The following is a 24,763-nucleotide window of genomic DNA, read 5'->3' as shown; positions in this document are numbered from 1 at the left end:
AAACTACTAATTAAAATGAGAAACTAGCTGTTTTAAAATCCCAGTTTCTTCTCACTCTTGATCTCTCTTACCCTAACACCCAGATTCTAATTGGGCCATTTAAATGACACACAGAACAAAAACCTAATAGCTATCAAATTCTTATTCTAGCAGACAAATGGAAGTGCTCTTATTGGTTTCTTATCCCAGCAAGTACAACAAACTCACCCATATGGCTTCATCCATGTTTTGTTTATGAACCAGGGACTCTGGCTTGCTCCTCTTTAAACCAGCTTGAGGTAGAAGCCAAGAGTGCCATATATGGATATGGAGGAGGGGGAGAGAATGAGAGACTGGGAGATACATAGTCATTCCAACATATTCTTTTTTGTCTTAACATAAAAGGTATATTTCCCCCTTATTTACTGCCTCTAGTAAGTTTGTGTTCCCTTCTCCTTCTATTTCTTTCCACAGAAATGAAAGTTGTAGAATTGTATTCTCCTGGTACCTAGGGCTGGAACATACAGCAAAGAGAGCTTGGTGATTCACATTTTCCCTATCAATTAAAATGCAAATCAAAAAACAAAACTAAGTAAAATGAAATTGAATCTCTTCCTCTTTGGCTTGATAGACTTGGTGCTGAGACACTCACGTCCATCTGGTGTCCGAGCTTCCATATGTACAAGGTCAGGCTCCTTGTCCAAATCCGTGACAGACCTGAGAGAAAAGAAGAAGCAGCAGAAAAGAAACAAATCAATCTGTGCAGCAGAATGCATAATGGTAGGCAAAGGCGAAGATGGATTGAGAAATGAGTGGAGAAAAAACACTTGGCCTCTCATCTTAAACAACCCAACCTAAAATTGCAATTTACTCAATGCATGAAAAAGAAAGCAACAAACATGGACCTAATAGTTTAGTTTTAAAAGCACATAGAATTAGCAGAGAAGACATTTTCATTTATTTCATTTACTTTTAAGAACCTCCATGTAGAACCTACATTCAAATATCCCATCTCTGAAAATGTTTGCTGATAAATTAGGGGGGAAAACTAGTTGTTAAGTATAACATCTAGGATTGGAATACATATTGTAATTAATGCCAAGAAAGGCTTTTTGTCTGCTTCAATTATGATCCAGGGTGACACAAAGTACATTAATAAATTGGTCTTCACATTTCATACTATGAGAATATTGCTCAAACATATCTACCATGGTATTATTGTATCAGTATTTTGGGGTAGGCTAAGAAAAAGATACAGCAAGGATTCTAAAATGTGCCACTTTATTATTGTAGTGTATAATAACAGAAACTTGAAAGCCTGTCCAAATTTATCCCTGCTGCTCTTTCTTTCTTTCTTTCTTTCTTTCTTTCTTTCTTTCTTTCTTTCTTTCTTTCTTTCCTTTCTTTTTCTTTCTTTCTCTCTTTCTTTCTTTCTTTCTTTCTTTCTTTCTTTCTTTCTTTCTTTCTTTCTTTCTTTCTCATGCTTGCTTCAGTCTTTGGATCATGTTATCCATTGTCTAATCCCATCCTTAACAGTTTGTCCATGCCTTTTCCAAGGTTACCTTTAAATTCTTTTATATTTTGACATCCATTTTTATTTATTTGATTAATTAAATATTATCCCTTTTTTTCTCCAAGAGACCAAGGTGACATTCATAATATTTATTGCACAACCACAAGCCTAAGAAGTAGGTTGGACTGAAAGGAAGTGACTTGCTTAACACAATCCATTAAGCTACAACAGCTGGTAATGTTTTGACCCTGTGGTTCCTTGGTCATAATTCTTTTTCTAAATGTTACTTGTACTGTCTCATATGAGCAATGTTGTTGTTGTTAGCTGCAAAGTTGTGTCCGACCCATAACGACCCTATGGACAACGTTCCTCCAGGCCTTCCTGTCCTCTACCATCTTCTGGAATCCATTTAAGCTCACACCTACTGCTTCAGTGACTCCATCCAGCCATCTCATTCTCTGTCATCCCCTTCTTCTATTTCCCTCAATCTTTCCCAACATTTAGGCTCTTCTCCAGTGAGTCCTTCCTTCTCATTAGGTGGCCAACTATGAGCAATAGTTAAAGCTATATAGCCTGTTTACCAGCTGAAATTAAGAATGCTTGTTAACACACAGCCAAAAGCCCCAGCAGGGAAAGACCCAATGAAAAACCTATGTCTTTTGGGAAAACGTAACCATCATTTCTGATTGAGAAGTTCTCAGCATATAGATGTGCAATAGAGTAGGTGCAAAAGTAGGCATACTGGTGTCACAAGTTAGTTTGAAGAAAAATAAAACTTTTTTGTCCATATGTGTTTTTCCAGTCCTCCCCTATATGAATAAAATGATAACTTCAGAAAACGTCTTCAAAATATTTCAGCTTGTACATGCTGCATTGTTTAGAAGCATGCATATACAACCCACACAAGTATGAGTATTCTTTAATAAGTCATAAAAATTGATTCAAGAAGACAGATGTTTTGAATTTGTAATCCATCATTAACCAAATTCATAGACGTGGAGGTGACAGTTTATAATCCAATACTCTGATAATGTCAAGATTAATTAAAGAATTCCAAGACTGAATAAGTAAGACTTAATGAACTATTATTATTATAGGACAACATATGTGTTACCAAATACTATAGAGCAACTTTCAAATCAATTTTATTCCTGATGTTCCCTTATTACCGGTATGAGATGCTAGTAAAATATTTATGACATATTTATCTCTCTGGCATCAGATAAAAAGCTATGCAAAAAATAGAAGGATCTATTACTGGATGAGCCAAAACAGTTAGAATTAAGCCATAAACTTAACCCAGTCTTGGTTTCAGGAAAAAAAAACCATATGTAATCAACAGATTTATTGGAAGCAAGAGAGATCTACAGGAAGCTTGATTTTATTAAACAGAAATATTTTGAAAAAAACAATGTCAGAAAAATTAATGGCCTATCAACTGAATGCAGGGTAAAAGTATTATTACTATATTTGGAGTATATTTGGAACCAAATATATTTCCACAATGAAAAAGATGTCCCAAAGGTTCTTTTTTCTTTGAAGACATTTCACTTCTCATCCAAGAAGCTTCTTCAGCTCTGACTGGATGGTAAGGAATGGAAGGATTTATATTCCTTGCAGACAGCTGGTCATTTGCATTCTTTTAGAGAGTTGTTGAGGCTATTTATTTATTTATTTATTTATTTATTTATTTATTTATCTTACATACCGCCCTATTCCCATAGGACTCAGGGCAGTTTACAGGGCAATTAAAACCATACAGTACAAAAGTTAAAATAAATTTAAAACAATTAATTAAATTTAAGCCCAAAAGTTAAAAACTTTAAAACCCAATTAAAAACCCCTCAGTCTAGGCCAGACAGCTCAAAGAGCCAAGTTTTTAGGTCCTGGCAAAATGAATGGAGGTTGGGGGCAGTCCTAAGTTCCATAGGAAGTTGGTTCCAAAGGGCGGGCACACCCACAGAGAAGGCCCTCTCTCTGGGAGTCACCCACCGGTAATCCTTCACCGGCGGTACCCTAAGAAGGCCCTCCCTGTGGGAGCGCACAGGACGATGGGGAGTTAATGTCGGGAGCAGGTGTTCCCTCAGATAATCCAGACCCAAGCCATTTAGGGCTTTATAGGTCATCACCAGCACCTTGAATCTCACCCGGAGGGCAACTGGAAGCCAATGCAGCTCGCGGAGAAGAGGTGTTACACGGGAGTATTGGGGAACACCCATCACAACTCGCGCAGCTGCATTCTGCACCAGCTGAAGCCTCTGAGTGGTCCTCAAGGGCAGCCCCATGTAGAGAGTGTTGCAGTAGTCTAGAGGTTTATCTGCGTCCTCATGGTCACCTGGGTAGTGCAAATGTGTGTGAAGCCTTCTTGGCTGCAGGATGTTTTCTGCCCTGTGTCCCTTCACTGTTGAAGACAGGCACAGGCTATTGGGGATGAATCTGCATGTCAAACTGAACCGCAAATGGTTTCTGTAGTCTGGAATGTTTTCTGGAAATCTGTTCGTACTCCCACACAATTCAAAGGGTGTTCATCCCAAAGTGCATAGCTAAATGTCTCTGGAGATTCTCAGTCATCCCGGTCATGATTGTCCCAAAAGTGTTTTTTCACAAGGCAACTGGACTTTCTTCTTTTTTCTTTGAAGACATTTCACTTCTCATCCAAGAAGCTTCTTCAGCTCTGACTGGATAGTGGGGAATGGAAGAATTTATATTCCTTGCAGACACCTTGCAGAAAATTCAGAGCATTCAGAACTGTCAAGAAAAATGCAATGAGTACCTAACAAGCTGCTTCGTTCGCTTTCTGCTTCGTTCAGGCTGCTTCGTTCCGCAGCGGAAAGAAGCAGGCAGGCTGCTTCTTTCCGCTGCGGAAAGAAGCAGCCTTCTTTCCGCAGCGGAAAGAAGCAGCCTGCTTCGTTCAGGCTGCTTCGTTCCGCAGCGGAAAGAAGCAGCCTGCTTCGTTCAGGCTGCTTCGTTCCGCAGCGGAAAGAAGCAGGCAGGCTGCTTCGTTCCGCAGCGGAAAGAAGCAGGCAGGCTGCTTCGTTCCGCAGTGGAAAGAAGCAGGCAGGCTGCTTCTTTCCGCTGCGGAAAGAAGCAGGCAGGCAGGGCGCGGAGGTCCGGAGACCTGCCGACGTTTGGGGAGGTTTGCGCGCGCACCTCCCCAAACTTCGGCAGGTCTGCGGACGGCGGTGGCTTGGGAGAGGTGCGCGCGATCCCGGAAGCACCAAAGCCTCGGCCGCGCACAAGTCCTTGGTAAGTTTTTTTTGTTGACTGGAGTATAAGCCGAAGTGGAATTTTTCAGCCCAAAAAGTGGGCTGAAAAATTCGGCTTATACTCAAGTATATACGGTATATATATATATATATATATATAGTTCAAGACACCTTGAACAAAACAAATATTGCTTTTGTGAGCATTAAGACTGGCATGTAAATGAATACTTAGTCTCAGAAATAGTTGGCAAAAACAAAGCAAAACAAAAATCTATAATTGTCTATGTGATTTATGAAGTAACTTCTCCCAAATTAATCAAAGGCTTAGAATAGAAACCGCTTTTTTGTTGGCAAATTTTCCCCACTTAATATGGGGAAACAGAACTGTAAATAACAGATTATTTTCCAGACAAGTAAATCACTCCTTTCCCTTATGTTTCCAGATACTTTTATCACAAACCTACAGTGCCCTGATGCCTAATGCCTCAAGAACCAAAGAGTTCCAAAGATAAAGAAAAAAAATACAGTTAAGTTTGTGGTGAAAATTCTCGTCCATCAGCCCAGAATTTTGCTTAGGAATGCTTATCTTAACTTGTGGAGCTATTGTGCTGAATGCTCTTTTATCTTTTAAATTTATCTTTTTATTTATTTTTAAGTCTGTTATAACTGTTCTGATATTGCTTCTTGCAATTCCCATGAAAGTCCCTGGATTTCACTCAAGTTTTTTTTTTTTTAATTCCACGTGCAGGAATAGTTGGATTGAATTTAAGGCTTGGTTTGGTAATAGAGTAATTCTCAATTTAAAATACTCTTAAAATAAAAATGGCTTTTAGATATGCTATTGTGTTGTCAATGAAAATTGGCCTGTTTTTCTAAAGACTTTATAAAACAACTTTACAATAAATTTTATTTATTAATCACCTCAATATATCAACAAGAATAAGTAACTTGTACTAAAATAAAGCAAAGAGCTATTTTTCAGAAAAATGGGAAATATTTTATGATCACTGAAGTAAATAACTACAATTATCTCTTGGCTAAATATTATTTGAGAAGAACAGAGTAACAAATCTAAGCAATTTTATATTAACAGTAATATCTGATAATCTGTAGAGAAGTCCATTTAAAATACAATCCTGATAAACTAATTTCACAAATGATTAAGGAAATCAAGAGAAAAGGCTGAATTCAGCCTCAGGTAAAATTCACTTGGAACATATCTACATTCTGCAGAGAAATGAAAATATGCATTTTCACATGTATTTCAGGTAATTAGGCGGGTTACAAGGGGTTTCAGTGAGTTACATCCTCTGTTGGAAGTAGAAGACAAATGAAGTAATTGTGGAATTATGTTACTTTGTTGAAAAATAATGGGGTGTTTCACATGGACTTTCTGGCATAGATCATTTCTGCTCTGCATATCACAGCACACAAATGACAGTGGAAGCATTACACAGGTGTTCACTATTTTTCTCACTTTTATCCTTAAAAGTGCCCTTTTACTTTGGTTGATATATGATAAGTTCAAGCAAAAATGCTTCCCTTTTTTGACCAAAATCAACAGGAAAGTTCTTGTTGTTCTTTCAAGAACATAATTATTATTTTGCACTTTCCAAGATTACAAACTGTTTTTAATATAACCTGGAAACTTCAAGATGATCTTAATGCTTGGAATAGAAATTGCATAGATAGTTTATCAAGCAGATATTGACAAAAAAAAATCTTTGGAATTTTATTTTTGTTCATTCTTACATATTATGTTATACTTACATGTATTCTGTATTATACTTGTACTGATAAATACAGATCATATATGAAAATCTTTTAACATGAAGCAGTTATTAAGCAAAACATCATGACTGCTTTTAAAATCAACATAATCCCAACATGCCCACTTGCAGTCATTAAATGATCTTGTTTAAACAGATGAAGTGTCTAGGTAAAGAGCAGAAGGTGGCAGGGAAGGGGATCCCTGGAGGCTCTGCTCAAGAACTGAAAATCCTTCCTACTAAAATCCAAGCTCAATTTTTAGCTTCTGAGCGGGGAGACTAAGAAGGCCTGAGCCGAATCTTCTGGCCCTCCCCCACTCACAGATACCTACTCACAGATACCTCCTTACCCTGCTTTCTCTCTCGGAAACTGAAAATCATCCCTGCTGAAATCTAACTAAAGAGATACTTGCACACAGACCTGCACCAGTCTTCCCAGGGTCTCCTCCACTGACTTAAGGCATCCAGCTCTCCTTACTTTACTACACTGTCTCTTTGTGCTCTGCTTGCACTGTAGCCCTGGTAGCTCAGTAGTTAGTGTTATGTACTGGAGTGTAATGATGCAAGCCATTGACCCTCGCCTATTGTGGAGAAGCTAAGTAGGCATTTCCTGCCAAGCCAAGGCTAGCCCTCAGGGGCTAGCTTAACGGTCAGTCCCAACAGTTTCAGTGGGAACATTTGTATTTGGGGCTGGAGAATTCAGGCAGGTAATTGGAGGAACACCTGAGCGCTTATGTGTATAAGTACTGGCCATTACCTGTAGCTGAGCAGTGGTTTTCTGGAGACAATAAAGAGATGCATTGATGCTGTTTCGCTCCTTGCCTATTGACTTAACCCACTACATAAAAGTTAAGAGTGCAGTATTGCAGACTAACTCTGCCCACAACCTCGAGTTTGATCCTGATGGGCTCAAGGTTGACTCAGCCTTCCATCCTTTAGAAATTGGTGAAATGAGAACACAGATTGTTTGGAACAATATACTGACATTATAAAACTGCTCAGAGAGTGCTGTAAAGCACTTTGGGATGGTATATAAGTCTAAGCACTGTTGCTATTGCTATTTTACCTACCTCTCATCTCTGGGGACTGGCTGAAAGATCTGTCTTTTAAAGGAATTCAGCTCACCTCTGTGTTCAGAAGGGAACTCCCTCAATGGGGGAATAGGAAGAGACTTTAAATTTTCAGGATTTGAATTTCTTTTCTGCATTCCTTCACAGGTCTTCACCTCCCCTCCATGCACAGAAGGGAATTCCTCTGACAGGGTACAGAAATGGAGCCTAAAACATCAGGATTTTAGCTCCATTTCTGGGCCCTGCCAGAGGAATTCATCTCACCTTAGCAGGCAGCTCTTGCAGCCAATTCCCAGAGATGCATTCCTCTTGGCAAGTGGCAGCAGCTTGAAACCTTCCCTGCTACCTTCCCCATTGACTTTCCTGGAGAAGCCGATAGAGAAGATTGCAAATGGTGATCACATGATCATGGGGCACTAGGCAACCTGTTGTATGTACAGGTTGCCAAGCAAACAAGTCACAATCATGTGACTGCAGGAGTAGTAATATAACATTTTGGATAAGTGGGAGTGCTTCACAGGCTATAAAGCACCCTTTCTGAGGCTTGGATTATTGTTAAATGAATGATTGTAAATAAAGGGCTATCTGTTCTCCAAATATAGCATTGTGGAAAAAATATTTTGAAATCTTGGATAGTGCAAAATAATAATTACATTCTTGATGGATGTCAAGAACCTTTCTGTTGATGGTGATCAAAAAAAGGAAGCATTTTTATGTGCCTAATTCTGGAAAAGAAATAATAGAAAAACTAAATTATTTTTTTTTTTTGTAAAAAGGCAGTTGTATTTTTAACAGCACATTATATTTGCAAAGCAGGAAAACACAACACTAAGTTTTTTAAAAGATAAGTGCTAAACTTTAAGTGGGTTCTTTCTCTATTACATGCATGTTGTGTCCATTATACTCTGAATAAATGTATTGATGTATATTGAAGAAGTGAGAAGTCTGGATGATTATGAAGTTTCAATTCATGTATTGGCCCATTGTTGTGTAATTCTACTTATGCTGAAATGCAAGTAGAAGAAATCTTCTCTCCTTTACAACAGACTAGGGAAGATAAAACAAAGTTAATAACCTAGAAATAAGTTTAATAAAGTTAATATGAATCATAACATTTTTTAAAAAAATTATTTATTTATATCCCATCTTTATTATTTTTATATATAACTCAAGGCAGCCATCACACACAATACTCTTTCCTCCTCCAATTTTCCCCACAACAATAACAAGAGAATTGGGCTGAAATAGAGTGATTGCTTAATAAAAAGTGACTTGCTTAATAAAGTTAAACCAAGCACATAAAATGAAAGTGTCCAATTCCTTCTTTCTCCAGAGTAAAAAGCTTTTTGGGCAATGTTGGAAGAAGCAGGGAAAGAGAGAAGAAATGAGAAAGGTACTCATTTAGCAACCACAACTGAAACCAGCATCTTGCTTTCTTATTTTTGTCCTCCTCGTTTGTTTAAGCAAATTCTCTGCTCTACAAGTTGGGTGGGGGAGGGGAGAGAGAGAGAGAGAGAGAGAGAGAGAGAGAGAGAGAGAGAGAGAGAGAGAGAGAGAGAGAGAGAGAACAATTTCTGTAGGCAACCTCTTCCATGTCTGAAGTGATTACAGGGGCATACGTAAGCACACAATGGGGATACATCAGGCTGTTTACAGAATGCCCTTGTGGATGTGGTGCTATCACATTCCTTTTGATGTGCATTCCCATTCTGTGCTTGTTTACTCTCTTGTAATCTCTTCCTCTCTGATTTCTCCACCTGAAAGGTAGGGGGAAAAAAGAAAAACAACAACAGATCAGGCATAGGTTAAGCACAGGGCATGTACTGACTATAATGACAATCATGAGAATACTGGAAAGGTAATAAATGTGGGCCCAGGTCATAAAGGTCATAAAGCTATTTTAAAGCACTATTGTAACTTTGAATGGTTGCTGAATGATGCAGTCACTAAGTGAGGACTACTATGCATTTATTTCAGAAATGTCCTCATTGTCCAGATTGCTTTTTTTCCTGGAAATGGAGCAATTGCAATATACAGTAGAGCAGCAGAATAGTAACTTTTCATAAATTTCTGAATGCAAATGATTGGTATTTAGCGGCTCCAACTAGGCTGTTGGTTGACAGGACAGAGGCCAAACAATGTATAATTTTTGTCACTGTGTAATTCAGCTGAAAATATAAAAGATCATTTGTTATAAAAGAAAGGAAGACATAAATGAATCTCTCTGCATCAAAGGGCAATCAAGGACAATGACATTTTTTTAGCAATTAATTAGCATCTGCTTTATATACTTGATAAAAGTTTGCATACAAATTAAAACCTGGGAAAGATACTTAACAATAATAATACTATTAGATTACTAATTGATTGACTCAATAATGAACTTAATCAAATGTTTTCTTTGTTTGTCAAATCTAAAATGTTTTACCCAGTACAATTTGAGCCCCTTGAACTTCATATGGATCCCTAACTATATTTTTGTGGTGCCTAAACCTTTCTGAACATAATTATTAAGAATTAATGGTATTTTCCCTACTATTTGAGATAGGAAAGACTGGAAATTATAGTGTGTGCTTAAAATAGTTGTAATAGTTTTGAAAAAGAGAAAAATATGTACACAATTCTACCTTTCCAAGATATAGTGGGGAAAAAGAAAAAGAAAACAAACCCCAAATCAGAAAATGTTGCCACTGCTCAAATGAGGAAGTTAATCTGAAGTCGGCTTCAATTAAATTGTATGTTGGGGATAAAATTAATACTATAAAATGAGTATTTTCAAGAGTAATTTTTATCATGCTACCATGTATATGTTGCCAAGCGTATTTTCAGAAATTTAATGCTTTGGGGTTTGTTAGGAAAATTTTGCCTTAATTTTACATTAAGGAGATTTTACTTTTCCAATTTCAAATATATACCCTAAGGCAGGGGTCCCCAACCCACGGTCCGTGGACCAGTACCAGGCCACAGCATGCCAGCAACCAGTCTGCACAAACAAGCAAAGCCCCATTTGCAGGATGCAAGTAGCACACAAAATCACCCACCCTCCAGTCCGCAGAAAAACCTCTCCATGGAACCGGTCCCTGGTGCTCAAAAGGTTGGGGACCTCTGCCATAAGGCATATCTTTTTTCTCAGGTTAATGAATGGGAAGACACACATCCTGGAAACTTATCCTAATGGACCATTTTGGAACTGACATTTTAACATGTCTTACAGTTGGTTGAGTACCTGGCCAGGTATATATAAGAGTGTAGTTAGCCCCTATTCCCCAGTACAGTCACTTCCACCAAATAAAGAATTGTTATGTTGTACTCATCATCTCAGCGTCCTTCCTGCTCTCCAGAACCCACTACACAACAATACCTATAACAATTACTTGCAAAACATTGCTAGAGTATACTAAACAGATTATAAAGGATTGTTAGAATGTAGTAAGTTAGTGCCTCAAGATTATAGGGAGGCATGAAATAAATTTCAATGGCCAGTACATGTATATTAATTAAAGAATATTTTGAGATCCATCTCATTTCTATATAACTTAAAACTATGACTAATTCAATTTAAAATATTTATTTTATATCTATGGGCATCTTGGAGTCTTTTTGTGATAGCACTGGTTGGTTCAGATAAATGTTGGAAATTAGTTGGATGCAGCATTGGTTCTTATGAGGAGATTGTATTTGTACGTTCTCATGTTATTTCAAATTGTATACAATTCCTTTCACTTGCCTTGATCCCAGCAAAAATAATTGCAATATACATATAGTCAGCCTTACTTTCATTTATTCATTACTTAGGGACAAGCTCTGTACAAATGTCCCCAGCTTTACATCAGAAGCTACAAGCAGCACTAAAATGAGTAAGAGGACCCAGCCAAGACATCATGAACACATATGGTCTACCCACAGAGTTGTAGATTAAGCTGATCGTCTCCTATGTAGAGATAAATATGCCCTCGGTTGCTTCAAGGCTTCAGCATGTTGAAGTTTATAAAGTACATAAGAGGAACCATAATAATCTGTGCTTCACATAATACATGTGGAACTTTATGTATTCATGAGACTCTATTTTTCTACACTGCTGAAATATGGCTTCTGGCTTACGCTTTGAATAAATGTCTGAAAATTGCAGCTTGCTAAAATTATAAGGTTGCCAGATTTGTTTTAGAAATTCACCCACATGTTAATTTGCTGCATATTTTGGGTCAAGGCTCAAGCAGTATCTTCTTTGTCTCTCTGATCTAGTATTCCTGTTACTGGGTAAAGGCAAAAACAAAAATTCAAATGTAGCAGGAAAATTTTAACCAGCTTCTTTTCATAAACATGCTTGAATTCTGTTAGTATTAGATAATAGATAATAATATCTTACCAAAACTTTGTATACCACAGAAATGATTTGTCTTGCCCTCAAAATTGTTCTGATTTTCTTTAGGTCTTATAAGCAATTGAGAGAATGTATATTATTTTATTTATTTTTGCCTTTGAATCAGAATTGACTCCTGGCAACTGCCTATGTATGTCCCTGAAGTTTTCTTGGCAAGGTTTTCCAGAAATGGTTTGCCATTATCTTTTTCCTAGGGCTTAGAGAGAATGATTGGCCCATGGTCATCCAGCTGATTTTGGGCCTCAGGTAGAACTAAGATGGCGGCGCCTGGAATGGCTGCGGCTGCATTGGCTCTTGAGGGCGAATAGTTTTGGGAGGGATAGTGGGGGCTATAGGCCACATGATCAGGAAAATTTTGATGTGTTTGAGCAACATGGTGGAACTAAGGTAACATTCGACATACGACCGACAATCTTTGCTGGCCTGGCGAGTTTCTAGTGGTTTTGGAACTGTTGGTGAGATAGTTAAAAGTCGTTGGCGCTGTTTGAATTTGTTCTACCAGCAGCAAGATCTGATTGCTGGCCCAGTGATGGATTGTATTGCAAATCAGGACTGTTTCCAGAGGAGGAGAGGAGGAGAGGACCTGGAGCTTATGGAGTGAAGGAACTGGATGAGGCTGTCGGCAGGCCCAGAGGAAGGGAGTGGGGCTTTTGGAGGAGTTGGTGGCAGCAGCAGCAGCGTGCTCCAGGGGCGAAAAGAAGCAAGGCCTCTTTAAGGAAAAGGTGGAAGAGTCAGGATCAGAAAAAGGAAAGAAGGCGAGGTTGTCAGAATACAAGCGAATTTGAGGGCTAATCAACATGAAGCCCCATTTCCATCTGTCCTGTGTGCCATTGTTCACTCCCTAGAGACTAAAATGGACAATGTGAAATTTGAGTGGGCCACGAACAGGACGTATATATCGGAGGTGGTGACCCTTTGAGAGCTGTATGCAACAAAATTTCATTTTGATGTATGCCGATTGGTGTACATTCAAAGTGACAATAAAGTTATCATCATCAACTAGAATTCAGTTTCCCAGTTTTAACATGATACCTTAACTGCTACATCAAACTGGTTCTCTGGATATAAATCAGCAAGTAATTAAGAAACAAGCAGAGTGCAATTAAACTTGTCAATAGTTTATGCATTTACTATTGCCTGTGAGCTAGTTGTATTCTCCATTTATTTTGACCTGATTGACAACTTTATTCATAACAAAGGATGGAAAATGCAAAGAGGATCAATAGAACTCTCCAATTATTCTACTTTTCCTTTAACATATGCATATACATACACATACACACACACACACTTATTCAGTATGTTAATCAATAGTAAAGCAGCAATCTATAATTAAATATTGCTACTTTGCTTATTTAAAATAAATGATTTTCTGGCTGATATATTTCAGGAAATTTCTTTAAAGGTGCCCAGTATTACCGTAATCTTTCTCTTTAGCCCTGTTCTGATAATACTTGGGGGAATATGAAATAATTGTGTATGTAACTTGAATGCATTTGGATAAACATTTTAATGTCAGGGAAGAAGACTGGGACTGGCAGATGTGATTCTTTTTCCACTCACACATAGTCATATTCCATGTTTATTCCAATTATTTCCACTGCCTAACTTTATCAAACGAGTAGAAAGCACAATAAATACATAATTCTCTTCAAGTATAATGTTTCTGACTCAATTCAGTAGGTATTAACATACATCCTCTCCTCAGTCCAAAACTAAGACATGAATACAACTGCAACACAATCTTATAGCCAGGAATGAGGAAGTACACAATTCATCTAACACTGAATTAGACATCCAATAGGTATCTCTGCCTACTGAACAAAGCAACAGTGTTTTATATGCAAAGCTAGGCAACTTTGGGAAGTGCATCATTTGGACAAACCAAATACTTTTCTTCATCCACTGCTCTTTCATCCCAGTGCTTTCCTTGCCATGCAATGAAGATAAATTACCTATCTGAAGTTGAATGATGCTGAGGAAAGAGGCAGTTAAAATCAAGGGAGTTAGAATCTCCATTTAATTCCATATTTCCTCTTCTCTGGGTTCTTGTGGAAAGGGATAGGGTAGCTCTGAGGATTCAGTTTCACAGCTATCTGTTGATGGGCATTTGGTTGGGGGGCAGGTGTTATACATACAATAGCCGAACAACAAATTACTCAGCCACATTTTAGCCTATATTTAATGTGAATCAATTATAGTTCAGTGATACCACCCTTTGTTTATATGTGCAAGTCTGCACATATATACATTTTTATGGGATAATGAACCAATTTATTTTTGTTCTATTCTTCTATTAAAAGAGACTCAAGGCAGTTCTCTTTCTCCTGAACCATCTTCATTTTTACCACTACTCAAATCAAATCACGTTGACAGACGACGATGAAGCCAGGAGGAATGATAAAGGTCATAATTTTGTTGATATGTCCCTTGACTACTGCTTCAGAATAGGAAGCCTCCAGCTACACGTGCAAGTGATTCAAGATTATTAGCCAATTAATAACTTTAACAGACTCAAAATTCCATTTGGAAGAAAGAGCCTCTCACAGCTTTTAATTCCTTTTCAAAAAATCATGACAGCTCTTGCCCTCTTTGCTATCTTGCAATTTTTTCCTATGACTGACTTAAGTGTTCTCAAAGGTTGAAAGGGTGATAGTACTAGAAGGTACATCTCTATCTGAATTAAGAAAGAATCCTTTGCCTGATGGCATTAGAATATTCTGCCAAATATCTTATCATTGACTCAAAGAAACTGAACAGTGGGAAACAGGAAAAGAATACTTTATTTATGGATGGATTCATTTATTTCACTGCTTGAATTTATGCCACAATTTTCAAAATAAATAATTTTAAATAGTTTCACTAAGTCAATAGAAAATTGAATTCATGCAGGAATGTAATTCTTTAGGAATAATGGCTTTAGTTTACAATTAAGAAGGAATTAATATTCTCCTTTCAAATGTGAGCTCTATTCTGTTCTATATTTATAGCAAATAATTTACCAATTATTTTAGAGATGTTTTGTTTTAACAAAATGAAAATATTAAAGGCCAGTTCTGAACATTTTCCAATTCATTTTTCTATCAAAAAGCAGCCTGATTTATCATTTATTCCTACTGGGAAAAGATATAGGCTTTTTCTCAGAAAGGAAACAAAAGATTAATAATTTCTCTCTCTACCCCAATCACGTCCCCATCAAAGCATATCCTCAGCTTCATTTCAGTATAAAATAAATAATCCCTTTTAAAAATGTAAATTTATAAATATATTGTAAGGTTTTGTAACAGGACTGTTCTCTTTCAGAATGGAAAGAGACTTGGACTAAATCAACTAAATGTGTTTCAAGGTTATCAGAACAAAATGAAAATATATTCTTGGTAAAAGAAGGCTCATACATATTTATAAGAGTTGCTCTGCTTGCTTGATCAATTTCTTTGCAATTTCATATACATTAATGTTTCATAGAAAAGCCACCTGATATTAAAATGTAATACATGTTCACATGTAATTTGCTATTAGTTCCTGATAAAAGTGTTTCTGACTATGCATTCCCATGTGCAGACAACCCATAATAGCCTTAAAAGTGGCCATGTAAACCACACAAAGGATATAGAGGCTTTTCTTATGATAACATCTTTTATTAAGTGACCTTTTTTGGAAACTTTAAATACCCTATGATATTTTAAGTGTTCTATGACAACTTAATGGGGTTCTATGAAAATCTAAGAGAAAAAAAAGAAAGAAGCAGAGTTTCAAGGACCTTCTTTTAAAAAAAAAATCTATAGCCAGAAAAAAACTTTGAAAATCCCTAATCTATTGGATTCTACATATTCAGGGTTTAAAATTTCTTTTAAAGTGTCATATTTAGTTTTCCTATAACAAATAAAATTATGAATCCAAATAGTGAAAGTGTGATGTAGGCCTTCAGAGACAACTCTGTTCTATTATTATAATACTAGTTTTTCATGGTGTTATAAAAAGCAAGAAACTGAAAAAACATAATTTAATCAGGAATCAAGCTATGGTTGGTCTTTACATGTAGGAAATACATGGGGAATTATAAATAATTTAAAATAATAACAATGGCTAAACCTTCCTACATTATTGATTTCTGGAATGTTGACAATTTCATTCTAAAAATATCAGAATTTTAACACAGTAAAAGATACAGAGAGAAAGGAAACAAAAGAGAATTGATGATTAATTCTAAGAGGCTTCTCTACCCAACTGCTTCTTTACAAAGAAAAAGAAAATACGATAGGAAAGCAAAATAACACAAAGATATACAAATTTCCATCTACTCAGAGCAGTCCATGAAATATATTCCTACTCTGCATCTAACTCCATTGGTCCTTAGAATTGGTATATAATTCCTAATTCTCCAACTCTAAATTCCATTGCAATTGGTGCTTCGTTTACTTAGAATTTCCCCATTCACTTTTAATGACAGGGAATTTATTATTCCTGGTTATTCAAAGTTTGATTTTCCTAGACTTTAATGTTCTCTGGCTACTTTCCAGACAGATTGATTGACAGCTCAGATTTAAGTTTTCCTTTCACTCTTTTATGTCTGATTTCTACCTATTCCCTACAAGGGCATATCCATATAAAGAGATATGGAGCAATCTGGAGACAACCTTTCAAAGATTTTGTCAAATGCTGTGGATAAGTCATTGTTCATATCATCTATATTTCTATAGAAGAGCCATGGTGACACAGTGGTTAGAATGCAGTATTGCGGGCTAACTCTCTGACTGCCAGCAATTTGATCCTGACTGGCTCAAGGTTGACTCAGCCTTCCATCCTTTTGAGGTCAATAAAGTGAGGATGCAGATTGTTGGGGGGCAATATGGTGACTCTGTAAACCACTTAAAGAGAGTTGTAAAGCACTATGAAGTGGTATATAAGTCTAAGTACTATTGCTTTGGGCATTTATGTAGCTTTCAAGTTATCATTCTGATAGGGATCTTGGTGTTTATAACTAAATATGTCATAACAAAACCTAATTGGACATAAAATATTATAACACAAACATTTATTTTATTTTTATTTTATTTTAATTCCATTTATATCCCGCCCTTCTCCGAAGACTCAGGGCGGCTTACAAGCTTAGCAGTAGCCTTCATTCTATGTATATGCCTGCTTATTAGGGCTTTCACACACACCCCAAGCAAAATCATTTTATCAGGGATTATGAGTCATATACTGAAGGTTGAAATGGCACTGAGTTTTGATTACATTTAAAATGTTTGATCAAAATATTAACTTTAATGTCCATGAAGTATACTTGGATATGGTCCTAATGATTTCAGTAAAACTACATAAGGATGTTATGCTGAATTGTTCTATGTAAATAATTTGGACTCCTTTTAATATATTAACTATTAGGGTTTCTACCCCACAAGGAGAACACCGCAATTCAATGGAATCATTAGAGAAGTCTGAATTGTGTTGAATGCCGAGTCCTGATTATGACAGGATACTCAAAGCAAAGAACCAGCTGACATCCCAGTGAGCAAAGTAATTCAATTACCAAGGAGGAGTCACATTAGTGAATGAGGAAGTCATCAAGACAATTAAATTGAACTAAGATTACTGAAAAGGGGATATACTGATGAAATCAAGTGTTATTTAGGAAGTTTGAGTTGTGTTACCATATATATAGTTAATCATCTAAAAGGCAGCAGCTAAAATTCTAATACAATGCATTAATATTGTTGCCCAAATTTATTCTTGCTGGACTTAGTGTATATGCTACTTTTTTCTCAGTTTCTCATATTTTCAACTGGAAGTTTCTTTCATCTTCTTTGCACATCAGCTTTTCATTTAAAAATATATTTCTTATATTTCTTCCACTCAACTTATATTTCTGAGCAATTTCCTCTAAATTATTGTGTTGTTTTTATTCACACACAGAGAGAGACAGAGACGTATGCTTTTATGGTATGCTTTTTTAACTAATAAAACCTAAAAAATGCAAATGCTTTTTATTTTGTGTATAGATTTAAAAAATACAAATTGGGGAAGTTATTAAATATATATAAAATAACACATTTCTCCATTATTAATATACTCTTACATTTTATAAATATAATATTGATAGTATTTGGGGCATTTGTGGATAATTTCAATGTATTTTTGAAATGATATTTTAATAAAATATGGATACAGTAAGGTTTTACATAATATCTATAAATGAAAGTGGAAATTAGCTGATCATAATTATGATGAGGATAACAGTTGTTCTTAATCCATCCAATAATTGAAACTTTATAGGCAGACTAAAAATACCTTAAAGGAATGCCACAAAATCAATGAAAATAATTCAGTCTATGTAAACCTCTGGTTTGTTATGAAAAAGACAAGAAATAGCTTCATAATAATATGAAATAAGGTAAGACAATTGTTGACATTGTAGCATAATAGTACACAAAGGTAGAATTTTCCTCCTTTTTTCGGGAAAATAATTACAGCTCTTGTTAAATTTTTAAAAGAAAAAGAAAGTTGAAACAATAGTTCAATATTGCACATACATATCACTCATTCTTTGAAACTGCAGACAAGGCCCCTGTGAGGAAGAGGCATATAAAAATGGTCAAATCCATTCCTAGATGGACCTATGGGTAGGATAGCTCAGCAACTAATTTAAGTCGCCAGAAAAATGATGCAGTAGATTTGAAAATCTTCTCTAGGGCTTTAGGCTAGAGGGAAAAAACTTTTTCCTCCAGCTTTTAAACCCTGTTTTGCAAACAGATGTTTGCTGTGCCATGCCTTCAACAGAGTAATGCTAGCAATGTTTAATTTTCAGAAGCAGAACCACAGGAGATTCAGGTTTATGCATAACCACCATCTGCAGTTTCTTCATAAGACAGAGAGATAGGCCACCACTTGCTGAGTAGAACAGAGCAGTTGCAGATTAATACTTTCTCTTCTTTTCTTTTTTTGTAATTAAGACTGGGAATAATAGTAGTATGCAAACTGTGTTCCATGTATTACATAGCAAGGCTTCAGCAAGCAGGAACTCTTGAAGAAATGTTAAAATCTGAACATTGTATGCTAGAGAATGAAGTTGTAGTAATTTCTGAAGTAACATGCAGTATTCGATGTTCTGGACAAAAAATCAACAATGTTAAAAGACAGTAATCTACTGAAAGATGTGCTTCTATGTGAAAGATGTGGGGGTTTTTTGCCAATACTTCCGATCATTAAAATTGCTGTACCTTTCTATAGCTGCATTGGGAATTGGTCCTAGTGACTTTGAGTGTATGTGCATATCCAGTTATTTTCCTTCAAACCAGCTGCAGTGTCAGTCAGGAGCAGCTCCTGGAGTTACAGTGGAGTAAGAAGATGCAAATGATTTAATGATTTGAAAAGAGATGCTTTATACATGATCTCCCCATTTCCAAAGGATTTTGAAAGCAATTAAATGATGAGGGGAGTGGAATGTATAAACCAGTCCATACAAGTTGATTTTTTAAATGGAAACAAGTATTTAAAATACATTTTTTCTTCCATTATATTGAAGTGGTATGGCATACTCTACCACTTTAGTGTCCTATGTGTGGAAATCAAAGCAAATTTATCAGATGGCCAAATATACCCTGCCCCAGCTGATTTTTGTACCATGTATTACAATTGCAGTCACAACACACTTTGAGGCACGATAAGAAAACTTCTAAAATGATGACATTATTGCCTACTGACAATAGTTCATATGTTAGAACTGAAAAAAGAAATGGAAGGAAAAGTATGACACTTTAAAAAGGCTAAAAGTAGATTTTTGTCTTCCAGATAAAATACGGATAAAAGTGAAGAATGAAAGAGACAGATAAGAAATGGTAATGTAGGATGGAGAATTGCTATTGACCTTCTTCTGGAAATAAAATTTAAAGTAATTCTAAAAGTGAGCATTTGAATGTTAGAAAATCTTTATGGGGCAAAAAAGTCAAAGAAAGCTCAAACCTTAAAATAAAGCAGTCAGCAGTCCTTCACATGTTGCTGCATTGCAAGTTTCCTATTCCTTCACACTGGAAGGCTAGAACTCCTGAGATACAGAGTTCTTAAGCATCTAGATGGCCAGTCATTGCCTATCCTTGAACAGACTATTTTGATAGTCTGGGGATTATAATCCAAAAATCTTGAAAGCAGCTGGGAAGGAAATCATGACAGCATTCCCTTGTGAAGGGAAGAATATTTAAATGAACAAATATTGTCAACTATGAACAGCCTTAATTTTTAATTTTGATTTTTAAATACAAGAGTAAAGCTTCATTAGTGCAAATTGGAGTTTGTAAAATAAATGTCACATCAGATTTCATAGGTTTTCATATTGGAAGCTCTAGGCAAGAAGAATAAAAGAATAAAAGCACTCCTACATGGCATTATCTGTTGCAGTTTGCTGATCAGAAACTGATATCTTTGATACTTTCAGTATTTCAAACATTTTTTTTGGTCAGGAATAAATCAATGTAATGGGGTGTGTGTGTGTGTTTGTGTGTGTGTGTGTGTGTGTGTGTGTGCAAAATGTGACCATGCACTAATAGCATCATGTGCTATAAAAACAGCAATGAAGCACAGAAAGTGCAGACATTTTCTGCAGACAAAAAAGGCTTTGCTTCACTGCATAGTTTGAAATGAAATACTCAAAGTAGCATGTCTTCACATCCTAATTTTTTGACTCTAAAAAATCCCTGGCAATTTGGGAAGATGATACTCTATCGACACAGATAAGACAATGAAAATTAAGAACTGTAATTTAGGTGACACAGACATCTGCATTCTGATAACCCAGGTTACTGCTACCATATGATAGTCTTTCATTTGAAAAATCTATGACAAATGCATTAATTCTAATATTGGGAAGGAACATCCAAAATTGTTCCCAAATTTGGTATCATGTGGAACCAGAATTTATGGAGAATAACTCAGGATCTAGGGTGGAAAATCTGTGACCCTCCAGATCTTACTTAAGTACAGTTACAGCTGCTTCAGCCAGCAAAGAATGGGTTTTTCATTTTTAAAAATGGACATAAATCTAGCAGAATGGAAATTAGCCCTGCAGCATGGAAAATAAAAGTGACTGAATTTATAGCAATGTTCGCAGTCCTAAAGTGAGCACTTGAATTTTAAAGTAACTTGTCTAGAAATATGCCCTGTACTATAAGAGAAGTTTGTCATTGCCCTGCCCTGAAATGATAGAAGTGGGATGGCTTGTATTGATGAAGAATTTATTTTACTTAAAGGATAGAAGAATGTCAGGTCCGGTTTCCCTTTGCTAATGAAGTATAAGAGCAGAAGACTTGGCACATCTTATCCCCAAGGAAGATTATAATAAACAAAATAATAGATATGTCATCTAATGGATGGATTACTGGTTTGCTCATTCAAGAAAGTAAATGTTATGCTGGAGCTTTTAAAGTTTTCAATGATAAAAAATAATAAAATAATAATTATGAAAACAGTCCAATATATCTCACATTCATATCTTTGATCAACGTAGAAGAAGCATATGGACTTTGCCCCTTTTTATCTGGCTATCATTTAGTTACTTAGATACAAAGACCCATATCTGGATTAAAATAAAGGAAAGGATGAAGTGGATCAGGTCTATATACTTAATGCTGAATAACAAAGAACCATATATATAACTTATTAAGGGTACATATGTTCTAATCTTCAGAATCTCCACGTAATGTTTTTTGGTTTACATAACCATTTAAAAGACAAAAAGAGCTATGAGTCAAGTACCTCAGAATACATAGATCTATGTATTTTTCCTATGATACCCTGTTTAAATTATCCCTTTTGCACTACCTTTTTGCCTCTGGCAAAAAGCATATTGTACTTAAAATTAACTAGGTGTAGAGTATTGCCATTCGGCATTCTTACTTTTCTGAAATCATCTTTTGAAGTTAACCTCTTTGTGGTTCCCTTTTCTGGAACAGGTTCTGCCTTGCTTATCTTTTTCGTGATTTTTCTCTTCCAAATGCTATTCTTTAATTATTTCGATGTTTTAATACTCTCTATGTGGAAGGTCCCGCAAAGTTCATTTAAAAGGCATACAAGAAAGCACAGCAGTCATCATTTTGATTGAACATGGGAATACATTATTTCTTATTGCACGACGATGACAGAGTGTTCATAAAAAGAGCTATAGTAATTTCACAGTTTAAAACATTTCAGATTAGAATGTAGCTGGAAATCTTTGGGAGCATGACTTAATGAAATATTCTAGGCCAGTCCCAGTGGACTGAATTAACATCTGCAGTGCTAACTTCAGTGACTAGATTTCTAGGACGTTTGCAAAAGCAGGAAATAGGACGGTTAATGTGCAAGATAAGACAGAAAGTTGCCAGCTATCTTGTACTCAGCTAATTTCTTCTCTTCTCAGCAGAGCAACTGAAAGAAAAGAAAAATGTTCTATTTGCTTAATGCTCCCAAGGAACACATATAACAGGCATAAAAGGGAAAGGAATGGAATGAAGCTGTGTTTTACAAAGACAAGAAATGTTATAGATGGACTGCAATTTCCAAGGCTAAAGCAGCAGTTCCCCTCAAACTTACCAGAAATTTTGGTCATTCCAGCCTCAACATATCAGAAAGGCACTAATTTAGGAAAGCATAATTCAATAATATACAGTTATTATACAACAATCTGACTCATCCCAAAAATATGGTGAGAATCTTCATTTCAAACATTCTTCCTGATGTACTTTATACATTAAATAGAAAAAAACAGGCAATGTGACAGCTATAAATTCCTAATTTCTGATTTAAAAAAATACACATGCAATTGTTCATTGTGCATCAGTAAGAATGTTTGAAGTAAACTTTTTTATGAAAAGTTTGAGTTTGTTTATAATCTTAAGATGACACTGATTATAGTTGTTATTATGGTTTGCCACATAGTCAGCCGTATGTTCAGACCGGTTTTGATATTTTTATCCACCAATCCAGTCCTTTCCAAGGACCTGAGATAGGCAGATGTTAATGTTTGATGGTGTTAAATGTATCATTGCAGAAAGTTAACTGTTCTGAGTAAAGCTGCTTTTTACAATTGACCGATGGCAATTTTTTTCAATCTGAATGGTTCTCCAGCTGTTTTCAGATTGCATTCAAGGCATCCATTGTTCTTAGTACTACCTTTGCTTTCTTTTGCCACAATCATTCTATACAGGTCTTTGTATTTTGTCATCTTCTCTATTTTTTTTTTTTCTATTCAGTTGTCTCCATGTCCACCATCCAAACTTTTTTGTTTTTCTTATCGAGAATTGTTAAATCTGGGATGTTATGTGGCAGGTGCCTATCTGTCTGAATTCTAAAGTCTTAGAGCACTTTATATTCTTCCTTTCAATTACTTTGTCTATTTTATGGTCCTACCAGTTCTTGTTTGCAGACAAATAGTATTTCTTGCAAATCTTCCAATGTACCATTGTTGATACTTTATTCTAAACTTGTATGCCACCCACCTTGCTAGAGGTGACTGGAGATGAATGTCTAACACAGGCATGTCAAACTGCCAGCACACGGGCCGGATGCGTCACACCGAAACTGTGCCCACCCCATTGCCGGCAATGGGGAAAAAGTCACAATACATCACACGATGTCATGTGATGTCATGAGTTTGACATGCCTGGTCTAATTGATAGTGGAACTATAGGGATGACATACAATGTTGTTTCTTGAAAGTTTGTTATTTCCAGGAGACTCTAGGGCAAACTCTTGAAATTATTCTATGTGGTGATGAAGATGAAGACTACTTGAAGGAAGCAAAAGTTGCTGTGGGCAACTCTACTTATGTTGAAAGCTAAAACAGAAAGGAGACTACATCTTGCTAACCATTGAAAGAGACTGACTTCTAAATAGACTGCCACCAATTTAACAGTTACGCTAATTTCAATCAGTTACAGGAGGTAGCAGTGCTTATCAATCTTAGTTAATCTCAATAAAGCTAAGGATTAGTCCTGATTAGAGACTGAATCTCATAGTCGTAGGCTAGATTAAGTTTTTTTTTAAAAAAGGCAATAGCAAATCACTTCATTAATGTTGCCAATGACACATTATGTAAATATCCATGTAATCACCAAGAATTGAATTCAACTCAAGAAACATTTTACCTTTTTCCAACTATTAATTTTATACATTAATACACAAATTACTTTTGCTTTTATCTTAAATGTAATGCACCGGTTCCTAGCAATAATTTTGAGAGTAAATGTACTAGTGTGATCCATCAATTTTAATAAACTGCATTGAAAATCTCAGTGGCCTGCAAATGTTCAATTTTCTGCCTCTGTTTCATTCTTTTCATATGCATGAACATTTTTATTGTGAATATGACATACCTGATATGCTATGGTTTGGTGATCTGGCTGGACTGTTAGGCAGGGAAATACACTTAGGAATGAAAAAAGGCTTGGCATTAGAACTTCATTTAATAAATTAGTTCAGCACAGAAGGATAAACAAAAAAGAAAAAAAGTTTAAAACCAATCCAGAGGACATGCCAGGAAGTACTTGATACAAATGCCAAGGATAAAGCTAATCCCATGATCCCCACTCTTATCTCTAACTATTCCAAGCCAAGATCACAGCTCTGCAAGCTGAATATTATATTCACCAATGTGCCAAATTTCATATCTGTGTGGAAATTCCAAGTTTGCTGTTGCTGGAATAGACATGAAGAGTAGGAGGTGGGGAGAGAGAGATTGAGAGAATACGAATGCTGGCAAACTCACTCAGAGAATATTTGGAATTAAAATGACACCATAAAATATATGCAAATATAACATAAATATGCATAATATTGTAATGCCCTTTTCAGAATTTTCTAATTTGGTATTACAT

The 24,763-nt window shown here is 36.0% G+C and overlaps 1 protein-coding gene across 1 annotated transcript in view; it reads right to left on the bottom strand.

Moving 5' to 3' along the window:
• LOC310640779 (VPS10 domain-containing receptor SorCS3-like) overlaps nucleotides 1–24,763 on the bottom strand; it is a gene marked incomplete at its 3' end in the record, with an annotated part of 510,250 nt that overhangs the window by 151,576 nt on the left and 333,911 nt on the right. The window contains exon 6 of the mRNA XM_083363297.1: nucleotides 632–696. Coding sequence (XP_083219423.1) covers nucleotides 632–696 — 65 coding nt within the window. The remainder of the gene's footprint in view (nucleotides 1–631; nucleotides 697–24,763) is intronic.

This window comes from Vipera ursinii (genome assembly GCF_947247035.1).
Source record: "Vipera ursinii genome assembly, chromosome: 5".
NCBI classification, from domain to species: Eukaryota; Metazoa; Chordata; class Lepidosauria; order Squamata; family Viperidae; genus Vipera; species Vipera ursinii.
This window is presented reverse-complemented; position numbering and strand designations above follow the sequence as displayed.